Source organism: Oryctolagus cuniculus, chromosome 8 (genome assembly GCF_051225735.1).
Source record: "Oryctolagus cuniculus isolate XC-2025 breed Fujian yellow rabbit chromosome 8, ASM5122573v1, whole genome shotgun sequence".
NCBI classification, from domain to species: domain Eukaryota; kingdom Metazoa; phylum Chordata; class Mammalia; order Lagomorpha; family Leporidae; genus Oryctolagus; species Oryctolagus cuniculus.
The window spans coordinates 65,090,910-65,108,278 of NC_142874.1; the positions used below are offsets into that span (position 1 = coordinate 65,090,910).

A 17,369-nucleotide genomic window follows, 5' to 3' on the forward strand; every position below is an offset into this window, starting at 1 on the left:
GCGATGACGTAAGGCGGACGCTCGCGTGATGACGCAGGCGGCGTCACCGTCTCCAAGGAGCGGTCCGGGGCACCGGTTTCAAAGTCGCAGGGCGGGCCGAGTGGACTTCCGCTGCTGGCCCGGGGCTTCCCTACCATCTTGGCGTCGCCCCCTCGCTCCGTGAAGGATGCCGCCTCCAGGCTGCCCGCCGGCTCCCTTGGTGCACTCCTAGGTTGCAGGACAAGACCTCTAGGAACCTACGGGACGCCTGTCGCCCCGCGTCCCTGTCCCACCCGGTGGGATTCGGTTGAACGTGGAACAGAATTCACTTGGCGCGTCCTTATCAACCCTGGAATCGGAAATCTCTGGCCAGGGAGAGGGACTGGTCTGGGAGTCGGGAGAAGGCAGAGCGTCAGGGCTGCGGGCGCCGCGTGAATGGGATGCTGATTACACCGCCTGACAGCCTCCGGATCCTTGCTTAGTTTTGTTTTCCCGCATAGCGAGCTCCGTGTTTTTCAGAAGCTAAAGGTAGTGAAAGCTCCAAATTAAAACTGTCGAAATGGCCACGGAAATTGACTTTCTGAGAGACCAAAGTAAGCTCCATATTCCTATATATATATATATTTTTTTTTTTTGAAAAATCGTAGTGCACAATGTTTAGTGTTCTTGTTGACAGCGCATGTTTTTTTGAAATGCCTTGTTGGGTTCATGGAAATTTGTAAAAGCTTAAAGTTAGCTGCGGAAAAAATCTTGGTGCATGCACACCGATATGTGTATCCTTAAACGGAACCGTTTGATAAATCCTTGTGGGTCCTGAAGCTTACATAGGACATTCTAGACACTAAACATGTTTGTTATGCTCCTCTCGTGCTCTGAAGACATTACAGGGCTGATGGCCAGGAAGAGTTTCCAAGTCTGCAGTTAGAACAGAACCGAAAGGCACAGCTCGGGCTGTTTGTTCAAAATATGTTACTGAGCTTATTTCTAGTATATGCCAGGCACCGTACAATCATAACCCTGCAGTGATAAAGGAGGACGTTTTCACCCTCCAAGAATTTGATTTGGGAAGGTAAATATGTAAATTTAATAAATTGGAATGAAGTGGCAGCAACTGCTAACTCTTGCCTCAGTTTCCTCAAGTTGTCAGAATGATTAAATGAGCAATAAAATATGTAAAGGGTTTAGAATAGTATTTGATGCATTTTAGTAAACAAATATTAATTTATAGGATTTTTGCTAAGCTGTGATCAAGGAAAATGCCCTTTGGACTTACATTTGAACTACCAGTATCAATTTCCTCCATAAAAAACTGTGAGCATCCCAACTAAAACAGTATTTGCAACATTGAGAGGATTGGGAATCTGCTTTGTTAAAGACTTAGAACAAGGTTGGCTGGAATGGAATATGGAGGTTCATACAGGGAAATAGGTGAGCTGAGAGGGGTAGAGTGGTGGTAGATGGTGAAGGGTTTAGTGTTGTGCATGCTAACAAGTTTGGCTCAGTGCACAGATTATAGGAACCACTGGAAGAAATTCAGTTGAGAGTGACACGATCAAATTTGAAAGGCTTGGTCTGGCTGTAAGAAGAGTATACCTTATAGAAGAGTAGTTAGTTGACCACTGTCATTGCCAAGTGAGAAGTGAAATAAGGAGAGCACAAGAGAGTTTGGAGATCAAGGAATTTGAGAGATGAAGATAGAAGGTAATTCAGATTTTTGGCTTGAGCAAAAAAGAGAGTAGAAAAGAGATGGTAAGTTCCGCTCTGGAAGCATTACAGATCAGTGGTCAAGAACTCAGTCCTAGCCTAGTTCTTCCTCTTCCCAGGTCTTTGATCTTGGGCAAGTTTCTTAGCTTCTTTGTACCTCGCTTTTTTCTTTCTTTCTTTTTTTTTTTTTTCATTTGTGTAGTTAGTATAAAAACACATTCACCCTCAAAGAGTGAGGTTTAAATGAGATGATGCAGATAAAGCACTTAGCATAAAATAATTGATGGCATTTTAATGACACTTTATATTAGCATTGTTTCTTAGGTTTGAAGTGGCACTATCCCCATCTCATAAGTACAGCTAATTGGCCACCATCTGAGAGGGGTGGGCCATTAATTCAGTGGTGAGGAGTTCGGCTAGGGTGAGCAGAATATCTGTGACAGTCAGAAACTTGGAATTTTAGAATGAACAGTCAGAATTCTCAGATAAAATTGAGGTCCAAATACCAGTGAACCAAATAAGACAGTTGACGCATACTTACTTATATCTTGACAAGTGAGTAGTAGTTAGTGGAGTTGAAGAAGGAAATCTCAAGCAGAAGGAGCAGAGGAAGCAAAGATTCAAAGGCTTGAAATAACTGTGTTTATTCAGGAAACTGGAGCATGGAATGGTAGGATTTGCATGAAGAAAAGAGATTGAATGTTGGGTGCCTTGGACCTTCTCCTTTTTCTTTTAACTTGGCCTTACATGCCAGTATGCTCTAATAGTTACTGTTTCAGCTCTAAACATCTGAACTCCAAGCACCTGCACAGTGAACCAGGTCCTAGTAAACTTCTGGTGCTTTTGCAGTGCCCTGTTCTTCCTTGTTGCATATGGTGGAAATAAGGAGATAATCAAGTATGATTTTACTAATCTCACTTTTATTGCCATGCAAAGAGTTTTGTAGGTTCACGATTTTTAAGGGGCCAAAGGAATACTGTAAACAAACTTCACAAGGAATATACTCCATGGATCAGGTATATGAGCCACATAGTGATTGTGTCCCAAAATAATTAAAGTCCAGTTGCTCAGTTAGGATAGAAATGGGTTTCTCTGAGAAGTTAAACGTCTAATTAAACTTTGATGAATACCTTTATACCAGTGGTTGTCAGGAAAAGCTGACTTGACCCCCACAATGGAGATTCCACTGCAGTGCTTGGGGTTCCTTAATGCTAGAGGCCAGGGTCGGTGTTGGAGGTTGAGGCTTCAGAGGTTGCAAGGCCTGTTGCAGACTGAGACTTTGGTATGTGGAGAAGGGGTTGACATGTCAACCGAAAATATTCTCAGTTTTTGGAGAAGCAGCTGACAGAGTGTGACTCTGCTGTGGCCTGAGCTCTCAAAGTGGCAGTCAAGGTCTTGAGTTTATATGCATTTTTTAAAGAGATTTTATTTATATATTTGAGAGGTAAAGTTACAGAGAAGGAGAGACACAAAAGATCTTCCATCCCCTGGTTCACTCCCCTAAAAGTCCACAATGGCTAGAGCTGGGCCAGTCTGAAGCCAAGAGCCAGGAGGTTCTTCCAGGTCTCCCATGTGGGTGCAGGGGCCCAAGCACTTGGGCCGTCTTCCAGTGCTTTCCCAGGAGCATTAACAGGGAGCTGGATCTGAAGAGGAGCAACTGGGACACAAACCGTGCCCATATGTGATGCTGGTGCTGCTGGTGGGGACTTAGCCTGCTACGCCACAGTGCTGGTCCTGAGTTTATATGTATTTTGAATTCCTGTAGTTGAGGTCAGTAATTCATGTGTTGTGGATCCAATAAGGTTTGAGGTAACATTCTCAAGAATTGAGTTCACTTCAAGTTCTCACAGATGGAACTTGATGTGATGTCACAAAGGGAGAGAGGCATACACACCAAAACAAGGAGTTGTATAGCAAAGTAGAGAAGTGCTTGGCATCATGTCAGAGGTAACACATTTCCAAGGATGATCTCATAGTTCTTAGGGACTTGTTTAAAAAAGGACTTGTATATCAATCTAGGGAACAAAGATTTATTTTTTAAAAAAAGAGATTTATTTATTTGAAAGGTGGAGGGACAGAGAGAGGTCTTCCATGTGCTAGTTCATTCCGCAAATGCCCATGGAGCCAGGAATTCCATCCAGTTCTCCCACGTGGGTGGCAGGAACCCAAGTACTTGGGCCTTCATATGTTGCTTTCCTAGACACAGCAGCAGGAAGCTGGATCAGCTGGTACTCAAAGCACCATTAAAAATGGTGGCTCAACCTGCTGCATCACAGCACTATCCCTTCAGAATTCATTTATATGAAGAGGCTTATAATAATACTGATGGACTGATCTTTTTCTCTTTTCATTTTCTTAAAAATATCTTTCACAGAAGAGAAATTTTTAATTTTCATGAAGTCCAGTTCATCAGTTTGTTCTTTTATGATTATTCATTTGGTGTCTGAGAAATCAAAGCCTAACCTAAGGCTGCAAAGATGTTCCATGTCTTCTCATAGAAGTTTTATAGTTTTAGGTTTTATGTGTCTGTCCAAGATTCATAGAGTTAAATTTTGGATAAGGTCTGAGGTAAGGGATCAAGTTCACTTTTTTGCATATAAATGCCCATTTGAAAATATTCTTTTTCTGTTGGGTTACCTTTGTTCTTTTGTTAACATTTAGTTGACAATATATTTGAATCCATTTCTGAACTCTCTTCTCCTGATCTGTTGGTCTTATCTGGACAGCAATGCCTCACTATCTTACTGTTATTGCTTATGTATGATAAGTCTTAAAATCCAACAGTGTTAGCCTTTTAAATGTTTTCTTTTTCATAGTTATGTGGCTATCTTCAGTCCTTTGTGGTTATACAAGAGTTTAAGGATCAGCTTATGAATTTCTACAAAAAATGATGCTGGAATTTTGATACACACATTATTGAGTGTATTGATCAATTTGTGTAGAATTCATATCCTAATGATATTGAGTATTCTGGCCAGTGAAAAACCATACCTCCATATTAACATCTCTCTTTAATTTCTTTCAATAATATTTTATACTTTTAATATATGTTTTACACATCAGATTTATTTCTGTTTCAAAATTTTTCAGACTGCTTTAAATTTTTTTTTTTTTTTACTTTTGACTTCAAGTTTTTCATTGTAAGTGTACAGGAACACACACACACACACACACACACACATTTACATATTGTTCCCTGAAATTTTACCAAACTAATTTTTCTAGTTTTAATAGGATTTTTTGGGTAGAGTCCATCAGATATTCTGCATAGATGATCTGGTTATCTAAAAATAGTATTCCCCTTCTTTTCCAATTTGGATAGCTTTTGTTTCTTTTCCTTGCCATATTACACTAGGTAGAGTTTCTATTACAGTGTTGAACAGAAGTGATGAGGAGAGACATTCTTGTCTTTTTTTTGTTTGTAGGAGATAGCATCTGTCTTTCAAAATTAAGCATGATGCTGGCTATAGGTTTTTCAGAACATCTTATGAAGATTTTCCTTTCTGTTTCTAGTTTATTGAGAATTTTTGTCAAAATAGGTGTTGGATTTTTTTCAAATGATTTTTTCTTCATTTATTGAATGATCAGATGTTTTCATTTTGTTAATAGGGTGAATTACCTTGGTCAGTTTCCAAATGTTAAATACACCTTGCCTTTCTGAATGAAACTACTTGGACCTGCTACGTCACAATTCTGGGCCCTCCCATTACTTCTAATACCTTTTGTTTTGGTATCAAATAATTTCAGCTTATAGACTTAAATAGAAAATATCTTTTTCAGTTTTTTCAAAGACTTTGTCTAGAGTTGGTATTATTTCTTCCTTAAATGTTCAGTAAAATTCACCTGTCAAGCCAACTAGACCACAAGTTTTCTTTGTGGAGTTTTAAAATTATATATTCAGTTTCTTTAAAAGACAAAAAGCTGTTCAGTATTGTGTGTAGAGGCAACCTCTGTGGATCTCAGATACTTGGAGTTGTTTCTTTGTGCAGACTTTTTACTGTATTTTGTCCTGCCAATTCTAGTTCACTTGGTCTACAGCAACTTTCAGCTCCATCTTCTTAATTTAGGTGGGCTCTTCTTGCACTTCGTTTCCCTATGCCCATGTCTGGAAAGTCTCTCCAGTTACTAAGCTTAGGCAATCATAAAGTTCACTGTGTTTAGTTCCCATCTGCCATCGTCATTTTCTGATGTCTAGTGTCTGGCAAACCATTAATTTTTGTGTTTTTGATTGTGTCAGAAAGGTAGCACTTATTTGTTCTTGGGCATAAACACAAGTCCTATTCAAGTTGACCTACTTTTGAAATCATAAACTCAAGTATCTTTCTGCTACTAAAACTTTTCTTTGACCTAATCAATACTTCTTTGAACCTTTTATTTCTTCAATTTCCTTGACTCTTTCCTCATTTATTTTACAACTTTCTTACATAGGTTTACCCTTATCTTTTAATTCCATTTTTCCATGAACATTTTGAAGTCCTGTCAAATATATATTTTATTTATACGTTTAGATACTCATGTAGTTAATATATATGCATATGTATGTATATTTACCTATGCATAATATATATACAAAAGTAAAGAAAACAGAAGTAAATTATTACAAAAAAAAGTGCAAAATTCACATAACCACAATTCAGGTCAAGAAAAAGAACACTCAGTCAAGTGTTTGTGAGAATATGGTTTAAATCAAGTTCTATACATTGCTGGTAGAGTGTAAATTATACTTAAACATAATTCCTGGAAATTATTTCATATTCTCATCAACACTTGATTTTTAATTTTAACATTTTAATTTTATTGTGATTTGTATTTTTCTGATACCTAGTAAACTGGAGCAGTTGTTCTATATTTACTGACCACTTTAGTATCCTTTTTGTGAAGTACCCTTCAAGTTTTCTTATTCTATAGGTTTGTTTGCTTTTTAAGTGATAAAAAGTTCTTTATGTATTTTAAAAATAAGTCCTTTATTAACTATATGTATTGGAAATATCCTCTCCCTATTTATGGCTTTCATTTTTGCTCTCTCAATGGTCTCTGTTGATAAACGGAACTTCTGAATTTTAATGTAGTTATTAGTTTTTCTTTTATAGTTATAGCTTTCTGTGCTCTGATTAAAAATCTTTCCCGTACCTAAGGTTATGAATATATTCCCTCTGTTCTTTTCTAGAAATTACTGTTTTGTCCTTCATTATATTTTCAGTTCACCTAGAATTCACTTTTGTGAATGATGTTTCCTTTATTTCCATAAGGATATCAATTTGACCCAGAATCATTTACAAAAACATTGTCTTTTCTGAAAATTCCTTCTCCCAGCCATATGCTCTGTAATTCCCTTTCAATTATAATTTAAGTAGTCATATTCACATGAGTGTATCTCTAGAATCTGAATTTCCTTTCACTGGTCATTTCTGTCTATTCGCACAACACAGTGTTGCCGTGTAAATTATTGTAGCCTCATATTACATCTTACTATCTGATAGAATAAGTCCTCCCCCAGTTCTTTTTCAAAAATGTCTTTCTCTTCACGTTTCCATCTATATTGTAGAGCCAGCCTTTCAACTTCCATGATATTCTCTTTTGTGTATTGATTAAGATGCACTGAACCCCTGAATCAGTTTGGAAGATTTGACAGCTATATAATTTTGATTTATTGAAAACATGGATAACCACTTATGTTAGTCTTTAATTTCTTTCCCACATTTTTCATAGTTTTCTGTGTAGGAATCTCTCAGTAGTTTTTGTTCCAGGCACAGATAATTTTGATAGTACTGTAAATGGCATCTTATTATTTTCTAACTTTATGTTGCCAGGGTGTAGAAATATAATTTCATTTGTCTATTGACCTTTTATCCAACAAGCTTGCTAAATTTGTGTGTTCTTTTGGTTTAACTACTTACACACTCATGACTATGAATAATGACAAAGTTTTTCTTTTCATCATTTATATCTTTTATTTCTTTTACTTGCGTTAACTTAGACTTCTAGTAGAGTGTTGAGTAATTTATTCTGCTATTCTCAACTTCTAAGGAGAAGTTTTCACTCTTAAATGTCATCTTTGCTGTGTGGTTTTTTGTGTGTTTGAGCACCCATTAATATACTAAGGAAATTCCTTTCTAGTTCTACTTTGCAAAATCCTTGTCATAAATATAACTTTATTTTAAAATAACTTTAGATGACCATATTTTTAATATATTTTTGTGAGTTTATATTTATTTTATAAGTTTATCTTTATTATTGCCTTCATTTATCTTTCTTTGATTATATTGCTGTTCTTTTCTAACCTTTTAGAATGGAGTTATAGTCAGGCTCTTTTTTTTTCCTAGTATATGTGCAGTTAATGCCATAACTTTATCATTAAGCACTTTGAGATAAGCATATTTTCATTATTATCTGTTCAAGCTACATGAGTGATTTAAACAGTTTGGGGAAAATTCGAATTAAAAGATAATTTAGGGACTGGCACTGTGGCATAGCAGGTAAAGCCACTGCCTGTGGTGCCAGCATCCCATATGGGTTTGAGTCCTGGCTGCTCCACTTTAATCCAGTTCTCTGCTAATGTGCCTGGGAAAGCAGTAGAAGATGACCAAGTCCTTGGGCCCCTGCACCCATGCAGAAGACCCAGAATAAACTCCTGGCTCCTGACTTTGGATCCATCCATCTCTGGCCATTGCAGCCATCTGGGGAGTGAACCAGTGGACAGAAGACCTCTCTCTGTCTCCCTGCCTCTACTTCTCTATAAATCTGCCTTTCAAATAAATAAGTCAATCTTTAAAAAATAGTTTATTTTGGTGCAAAAAAAATGACGTTCTTGCATATTTTTTTCATAATACACATTTTCCATGAACATTTTAAAGATCACTTGTATTTTCAGATTTATTTTGTGTTTCCTGCTGAGACCTCTGGATTGTTTAAAAGTGATTTCTTGGGGAGGAGGCACGATGGCGGAATAGGAAGGGAGCACATTGATAGTCCGGGGAGAGACAGTTTAATAAAACTAGAGATACTGCAGGTTCAAGGAAGAGTAGGGGAAGAAACAGCAGAGGAAACTCTTCCGGAACGTGCGATTCACAGTGGACCTGCGTGGAGAGTGTGGGAGCCCACAGTTTGGGACACCAACGGCAGACTCAACACACCAGCGCTGGAACGCGAGGTGAGCTGAACCTCAATAGCCCGAGACACCGGCAGGCAAGCGGAGAGAGGAGACTAGAGGGAACGACCCCCGGCGGGGGGAAGTTCACCAGGCTAACTAAAAGAGAGAGAGAGAGAAAAGAAAAAAAAAAGTGACTGGTACGGACAGGGGTTTCTCTCTCTCCGCTCACCTCTCAAAAGCAAGCAAGACAAAGAGCAGGCGCCATCTTGGACATACGTCATAAGCAGAGCGACCTCAGGTCTGCACCGGCCCTGAGCCTAGCAGAAAAACCTGACTCTGGGCGGGGCGAATTAACAGGAGATTAGGACCTAGTAAATTTGTGGTGCTACTGAACTGAGACTGTGAAAAAAGAGACGGTGGGGGAGAGAACTCACGGAATTCACGTGAGTACTCTCCAGAGATGCTACAATTCCGTAACTTTGGCAACCCAGTGGGAGACTGAAGGAGAATCTGAGCCCACTCTGAGGGCAGAACAGATTCCCTGTGTGGTCCTTGGGAAAGAGCTTCTGATCTCTGGCTCCTGTGGGTATATCACTTGCCTGCTAACTACCTCCAACTTCGTTCAGCTGTGCGGAATTACTTCCCTTTTGAAGCAAAAAAAGAAAGAGAGAGAGAGAGATCTACCACGCCTAACCTGGGAGTGTCACCTTTGGCACACCAAACAGAGCTCTCAGGCCACACCCATCTCAAGCCTCTAAGGCTCCATCAAAAACAGACAGTCCACTTAATCTAGAGTCATAGTATAACAAGAAAAAGCACCACAGTGAAGAAACCAAATATCTCCAATATGCCAAATAACAAACGCAAAAACCGAGGTAATAAAAACAAGGAAGTCATCATGAAGCCCCCAAATGAAAAAGACACCCCAATTCAAGATTATGAAGATGATGAGATAGAAGAAATGCAAGAAGCAGATCTCAAAAAATTGATAAGAACATTAAGAAGTTCTCAAAAACAAATTCTTGAATTACAGAAATCCTTAATGGACAAGATAGAAAATCTCTCTCGTGAAAATGAAATATTAAGGAGGAATCAAAATGAAACAAAACAACTAGTACAACAGGAAACTGGGATAGTGACTGAAGTGAAGAATTCAATAGATCAAATGAAAAACACAATAGAGAGCCTTACAAACAGAATGGGTGAAGCAGAAGAGAGAATATCGGACTTAGAAGACAGAGAACAGGAAAGGATACAGTCAGACCAAAGAAAAGAAGAGGAAATTAGAAATCTAAAACATATTGTTGGGAATCTTCAGGATACTATTAAAAAACCCAACATTCAGGTTCTAGGAGTTCCTGAAGGCATGGAGAGGGAGAAAGGATTAGAAGGCCTTTTTAGTGAGATATTAGCAGAAAATTTCCCAGGTTTGGAGAAGGACAGAGAAATCCTAGTACAGGAAGCTCACAGAACCCCTAATAAACACGACCAAAAGAGATCCTCACCACGACATGTTGTAATTAAACTCTCCACAGTGAAACAAAGAAAAGATCCTCAAATGTGCAAGAGAGAATGTCAGATTACTCTCAGAGGATCTCCAATTAGACTCACAGCTGACTTCTCATCAGAAACCCTACAAGCTAGGAGGGAATGGCGAGATATAGCCCAGGTACTAAGAGAGAACAACTGCCAGCCCAGAATATTATATCCTGCAAAGCTATCATTTGTGAATGAAGGTGAAATAAAAACCTTTCATAGCAAACAGAAATTGAAAGACTTTGTCGCCACTCGTCCAGCCCTGCAAAAGATGCTTAAAGATGTGTTACACACAGAAACACAGAAACACGGTCATCAATATGAAAGAAGGTAAAGGAAGGAAACCTCACAGCAAAAGATCACAGGGAATTCAAAGCATATATTAGAACTTATCTTTGGCAAATGGTAGGGCAAAGTTACCACTTATCATTAGTCACATTGAACGTGAATGGCCTGAACTGTCCAGTTAAAAGACACCGATTGGCTGATTGGGTTAAGGAACAAAACCCATCTATTTGCTGCTTACAAGAAACACATCTTTCCAACAAAGATCCATACAGACTGAAAGTGAAAGGCTGGAAAAAGATATACCATGCCAACAGAAAAGAAAAAAGAGTGGGCGTAGCCATCTTAATATCGGACAACATAAACTTTACCACAAAAACCGTTAAGAGAGACAAAGAGGGACACTACATAATGATTAAGGGATCAATTCAACAGGAAGATATAACAATTATCAATGTATATGCACCTAACTACAGGGCACCGGTTTATCTAAAAGATTTGTTAACGGACTTAAAGGGAGACTTAGACCCCAATACAATAGTACTGGGGGACTTCAATACTCCACTCTCAGAAATAGACAGATCAACAGGACAGAAGATCAACAAGGATACAGTAGATTTAAAAGACACTATAGCCCAAATGGATCTAACAGATATATACAGAACTTTCAATCCTACAGCTAAAGATTTTACATTCTTCTCAGCAGTACATGGAACCTTCTCTAGGGTTGACCACATACTAGGCCATAAAGCAAGTCTCAGCAAATTCAAAAGAATTAGAATCATACCATGCAGCTTCTCAGACCATAAAGGAATGAAGTTGGAAATTAGCAACTCAGGAATCCCTAGAGCATACGCAAACACATGGAGATTGAACACCATGCTCCTGAATGAACAATGGGTCATAGAAAAAATTAAAAGAGAAATCAAAAACTTTCTGGAAGTAAATGAGGATAACAGCACAACATACCAAAACTTAGGGGACGCAGCAAAAGCAGTGTTAAGAGGAAAGTTTATATCAATAGGTGCCTACATCAAGAAATTGGAAAGGCACCAAATAGATGAGCTTTCAATTCACCTCAAGGATCTAGAAAACCTACAGCAAACCAGACCCAAATCTAGTAGGAGAAGAGAAATAATTAAAATCAGAGAAGTAATCAACAGGATTGAATCAAGAAACACATTCCAAAAAATCAGCCAAACGAGGAGCTGGTTTTTTGAAAAAATAAACAAAATTGACACCCCATTGGCCCAACTAACTAAAAAAAGAAGAGAAAAGACCCAAATCAATAAAATCAGAGATGAAAAAGGAAACGTAACAACAGACACCACAGAAATAAAAAGAATCATCAGAAATTACTACAAGGACTTGTATGCCAGCAAACAGGGAAATCTATCAGAAATGGATAGATTCCTGGACACATGCAACCTACCTAAATTGAACCAGGAAGACATCGAAAACCTAAACAGACCCATAACTGAGACAGAAATTGAAACCGTAATAAAGGCCCTTCCAACAAAGAAAAGCCCAGGACCAGATAGATTCACTGCTGAATTCTACCAGACATTTAAAGAAGAACTGACTCCAGTTCTTCTCAAACTATTCAGAACAATCGAAAAAGATGGATCCTCCCAAATCCTTTCTATGAAGCCAGCATCACCTTAATTCCTAAGCTGGAAAAAGATGTAGCATTGAAAGAGAATTACAGACCAATATCCCTGATGAACATAGATGGAAAAATCCTCAATAAAATTCTGGCCAATAGAATGCAACAACACATCAGAAAGATCATCCACCCAGACCAAGTGGGAAAGCCAAGACACTCTGGGGGGAAAAAAAAAAAAACTTAAATGAAAGATCTTCGCGAGTGAGATCCCAGTGGAAAGAATGGGTCATCAAAGAAGGAGGTACCTTTCTCTGAAGGGAGGAGAGAACTTCCAGTTTGACCATGGCCTTGTCTAAATATGATCAGAGTCAGTGAACTCAGGGGGCTTCCATAGCCTTGGCAGCTCATGACAAGAGCCTAGGGTGATACTGATGCCATAAACAAGAGTGTCAGTTTGTTAAGTCAACAACAAGAGTCACTGTGCACTTACTCCTCATGTAGGATCTTTGTCCTTAGTGTGCTGTACATTGAGATTTAATGCTATAACTAGTACTCAAACAGTATTTTTCACTTTATGTTTCTGTGTGGGAGCAAACTGTTGAAATCTTTACTTAATGTATGCTAAACTGATCTTCTGTAGATAAAGAGAATCGAAAATGAATCTTGATGTGAATGGAAGGGGAGAGGGAGTGGATAAGGGGAGGGTTGTGGGTTGGAGGGATGTTATGGGATTAAGCCACTGTAATCCGTAAGCTGTACTTTGGAAATTTATATTCATAAATAAAAGTTAAAAAAAAAAAAGAAAACCTTAAAAAAAATAAAAAAAATAAAAGTGATTTCTTTGTGTCAGTATTGTGGCATAGAGGGTTAAGCTGTCACCTGCAGTTCTGGCATCCCATATATTTGCTGGTTCCAGTCCTGGGTGCTCTGCTTCCGATCTAGCTCACTGCTAATGTGCCTGGGAAGTCAGCAGAAGATGGCTAAAGTGCTTGGGCCCCTGCCACTGACATAGAAGACCTGGAAGAAGCTGCCGGCTCCAGGCTTTGGCCTGGTCCAGCCCTGACTGTTGCAGCCATTTGGGGGGTGAACCAATGGATGGAAGATTTCTCTGTCTTTCCTTCTCTCTCTGTAGCTCTGCCTTTCAAATAAGTAAATAAGTCTTTAATAAATAAATAAATAAATAAATGTAATTTCTTAATTTCCAAAACTGTGGATTATGTACCCTTTATTTTTTGATTCTTGTTTCTAGCTTAAATGTGCTATTGTCAGATAACATGTTTTCTTTGGCTGCCATCCTTTGAGAATTGTTGAGACTTTCTCTATTGCCAAAAAGTAACCAATTTTAAATATTCCATATGATATTGGAAAGAGTTGTGATTTTTTATGTGGTAGTTGCTATGTCCTATGTATGTGTCTCTCTTGATAGGGAGTCTTGTGGCTTTATTCTGGACCTTAATTTTCATTGTCTCCGGCCCATTCCTTTTTAATTTGGATTCTTCGTCCTCCAGTTTCTCCTCCTCATGGAGGCTTGTGTTGGAAGAGTTTCAGTTAATTTTAAGAATTCTGAGATATATGGCTACAGTTTTTCTTCCCAACTCTTCTAGTAATAGGAATCTTGAAGCATATAGAATTTTTAGAAAATTTTTTATGTCTGCTAACCTAAAGAATAAGCCTGGAGAGATGGAGAATTTAGGTTTATGAAATCAGAAAATTAATTCTTCATAGCTGTTCTTATTCCCAGTGGCAATAATTAGTTGGCTTAGGTGTGTAAATGGGCCACTTTTTAAGATCTAAAGTGGTGTGCTGGAATTGATGATTCATCTTATTTTGAGAAGCAATGGAAACCAGCTGTTTTGCATTGGATACAACAAATAATAACTACTATATCTCTAGTTTTTGAAAGTTGAACATAATTCAATGAACTTAAATTATTTTTCTCTTTTTTCAGATCAAAGACTGAATGAAGTTCTTAGGCGATATCAAATGGAAAATTTTTCCAAATATACATCTGTTCAGGTATGCAAATAAGGTCTAACACACAAGGTTCAAATTTAGTTTTAAAATATGTACATATATGTTAATGTATAAATTCTAGTTTTGATTATTCTCAAGTTTACCTACAATAGACTAAAATTTTGCTACAATTTTGATTGTTACAAGGGGGAAATTTTTTTTCATTTGTTTAATGAAAGTAAAACTATTTTCCATAAAAATTATCTTCTTTTCCAAGAAATGAAAATTGTGTATTATATATAGTATTAAAATATATGTTCTAAAATGAAACTAAATTCAGATTTTGAAATATCCTAAATTGTTTCTCAAGATGCATCTGCTTGTTTGCTTTATCTTTGCATTTTCCTAAATTGTGACAGAAGTATAACTTAAGTGAAATAGGAAATAATGTGTGATTTTGTTTTTGGATTTTCATTCCTTGGCTGGCATTTTTAAAAAATATTGTATTTAATGTTTTTAATGAATAAGATAACTTATGAACCCAGTTTACAGAATATTAGAAAAAAAATAGTGGATCCTAGATCAGTTATGGCTGAAGTAGGCATTGTGGTACAGCAGGTTAAGCTGCAACTTGGGACATATCTTATATGGATAGGAGTTCAAATCCTCCACTTTGGATCCAGCTTCCTACTAACATGTTTGGGAAGGCAGCAGATGGTGGCCCAAGTAGTTGGGTTCCTGCTACCCATGTGGGAGACCTAAATGGAGTTTCTGGCTCTTGGCTTCAGCCTGGCCCTGCTCTGGCTATTGTAGACATCTAGGGAGTGAAACAGCACATGCAAGATCTCGATCGCGTGCTCTCTCTCTCTCTCTGTTTCTCCCCTTTCTGTCACTTTTTCAAATAGTAAAATAAATCTTCTTTTAAAAGATTAGTGGTAGCTTTAAAAAAAAGATTTATCTGTTTTGAAAGTCTGAGTGACAGAAAAAGAGGGAGAGACAGAAAAAGAGAGATCTTCCATCTGCTGGTTCACTGCCCAGATGACTGCAGGGACCAATGCTGGGACAGGCTGAAGCCAGGAGCCCAGATCTTCATCCACATCTCCCACATGAATAGCAGGGCCCAACCACTTGGGCCACTGCTTTTCCCAGGCTGTAAGCAGAGAGTTGGATCAGAAATGGAGTAGCCAAGGATACGAACCAGCATCCATATGGGATGCTGGCATTGCAGGCAGCAGCTCTACCTGCTACACCACAGTGCCAGCCCCAGTGGTGGTTTCTTACTGAAACAATAGTACTGCTTTTTTTTTTTTTTTTTTAATAAATAAGTCTTATGATTAGAGCTCAGATTCTTTTTTAAGGTATTAAACATGAAAAGATTTTTTTTAAAATCTGCAATATGGGATGCGAACATCCCAAGTGGCAGTTTAACCTGCTGTCCCACAATGCCAGAACTCCAGTCAGTGCTCTGATATGGAATGTGGGTATAAGCGGCAACTTCACCTGTTGTATCAATGCTCAGTGCAGGAGGTTTTTAAGCCATTAGGAAGCTTAGGTAATTTGGTTGGCCTCAGTATATTTATCTTCATAAATGCTTTCCTTAATGAATAATCAACATTTAGCTTACTACTCTGAGTTCTTACTTGCAAAAACTGAACTCATAGTCCAGAGAATCTAGAAACTATTCATTTACTATTCAGTGAGTCTACCTTGATGTCATTTTCCCTTTTTTAAAGTTAATTTATTAGTTTGAGAGGCAAACATGGACACACATACACCCCTCATGAAGGCATGTTCCTGTCCACTGGTTCACTCCCCAAATGCCTGCAATGGCCAGGGCTGGGACTGACCAAAGCTGGAAGCTAGGAACTCAGTCCAGGTCTCCTATGAGGATAGCAGGGACCTGACTACTCAACCCATCACCCGCTGCCTCCCAGAGTCTGCATTAGCAGAAAGCTGGAATCGGGAGTGGAACCAGGACTCCAACCCAGACACTGCTATAGGATGCAGACAACCCAACTGACTAGGACAAATGCATTTACCTATTATTTTTCTCATATTATTTGTATATTTTACATAGCTAAGAACTATAATATAATCATTTAAGTGATAGCAAGTTTTTTGTAATCCAACATCCTCTGAGTTTTTCTCAGATTCTTTTTTATTTTTGTTTGTTGAGCTGGTTTTTGGTTTTATTTGCTTCTGCTTATTATATTATAGCATAGGCCTTAACAAAAGATTCAAACAAAAGATAAGATTTTGGCCAGCGCCGCAGCTCACTAGGCTAATCCTCCGCCCTGCGGCACCGGCACACCGGGTTCTAGTCCCGGTCGGGGCGCCGGATTCTGTCCTGGTTGCCCCTCTTCCAGGCCAGCTCTCTGCTGTGGCCAGGGAGTGCAGTGGAGGATGGCCCAAGTGCTTGGGCCCTGCACCCCATGGGAGACCAGGAGAAGTACCTGGCTCCTGCCATTGGATCAGCGCGGTGCGCCAGCCACAGCACGCTGGCCGCGGCTGCCATTGGAGGGTGAACCGACGGCAAAGGAAGACCTTTCTCTCTGTCTCTCTCTCTTTCACTGTCCACTCTGCCTGTCAAAAAAATAAATAAATAAAAAAAGATGAGATTTTAAGACCTTAGAACACTGAAAGCATGGTGTTGCAATATATACACTGGCCGCTATGGCTTTCTGCATTGTGAAAGGTAGTTTTACCAGAAAGCGCAGTGACTCAATACAGCCCTTCAAATGTTCCTGCATTATTCATTGTGATTATGATGAATTAAAGCCTGAGGGTAGCAAACCAAGTAGAGACAAATCTGTGCTACCTAATAGTATACTCTTCAGAAAAATTATAACTTCATTCTGAAGGTACATCATCTCATACATATATTTATTATAATCAATCAAATCTTAATTCCTGTCCCTTATTCTTAGCAATGACATTCTGCTACTGCCTCAGATTCCTTGGCAGTTCTCCATAGCTTCACAATATATTGCTGTTTCAAGACTTCCGTTCCCCAGGTCTTGCTTTTCACTGCTTGGCTTGCAACACTTAGAGGGGAGATGGTATAGGAACATGAGAGGGAGATTGGTCTGCTTTCTAGCAGTAATGCCCATATCCTTGGCCATATGCACCCCATGGGAATTCTTTAGCCAGAAACATTATTCTGGTTTCTGAAATAGATGTTGAGGAAGATTTTGTTGCAGGAGGGGGTACGGTTTG

At 38.7% G+C, this 17,369-nt stretch overlaps 1 protein-coding gene across 7 annotated transcripts in view; it reads left to right on the forward strand.

Moving 5' to 3' along the window:
• Positions 1 to 2: 2 nt before the first annotated feature.
• The window catches only part of SCLT1 (sodium channel and clathrin linker 1), a 265,393-nt gene continuing 248,026 nt past the window's right edge, over positions 3 to 17,369 (forward strand). For 4 of the 7 annotated variants that reach the window (XR_016211963.1, XM_017347573.4, XM_008267951.5 and 1 more), the window contains exons 1-2: positions 3 to 572; positions 14,149 to 14,216. Coding sequence is in view for 3 of the 7 variants with exons in the window: in XM_017347573.4 (XP_017203062.3) it covers positions 539 to 572; positions 14,149 to 14,216 (102 nt within the window). In the remaining 4 variants the exon portion in view is untranslated. The remainder of the gene's footprint in view (positions 573 to 14,148; positions 14,217 to 17,369) is intronic. The other 3 variants (XR_016211964.1, XM_089302491.1, XM_089302492.1) reach the window with 1 other exon arrangement.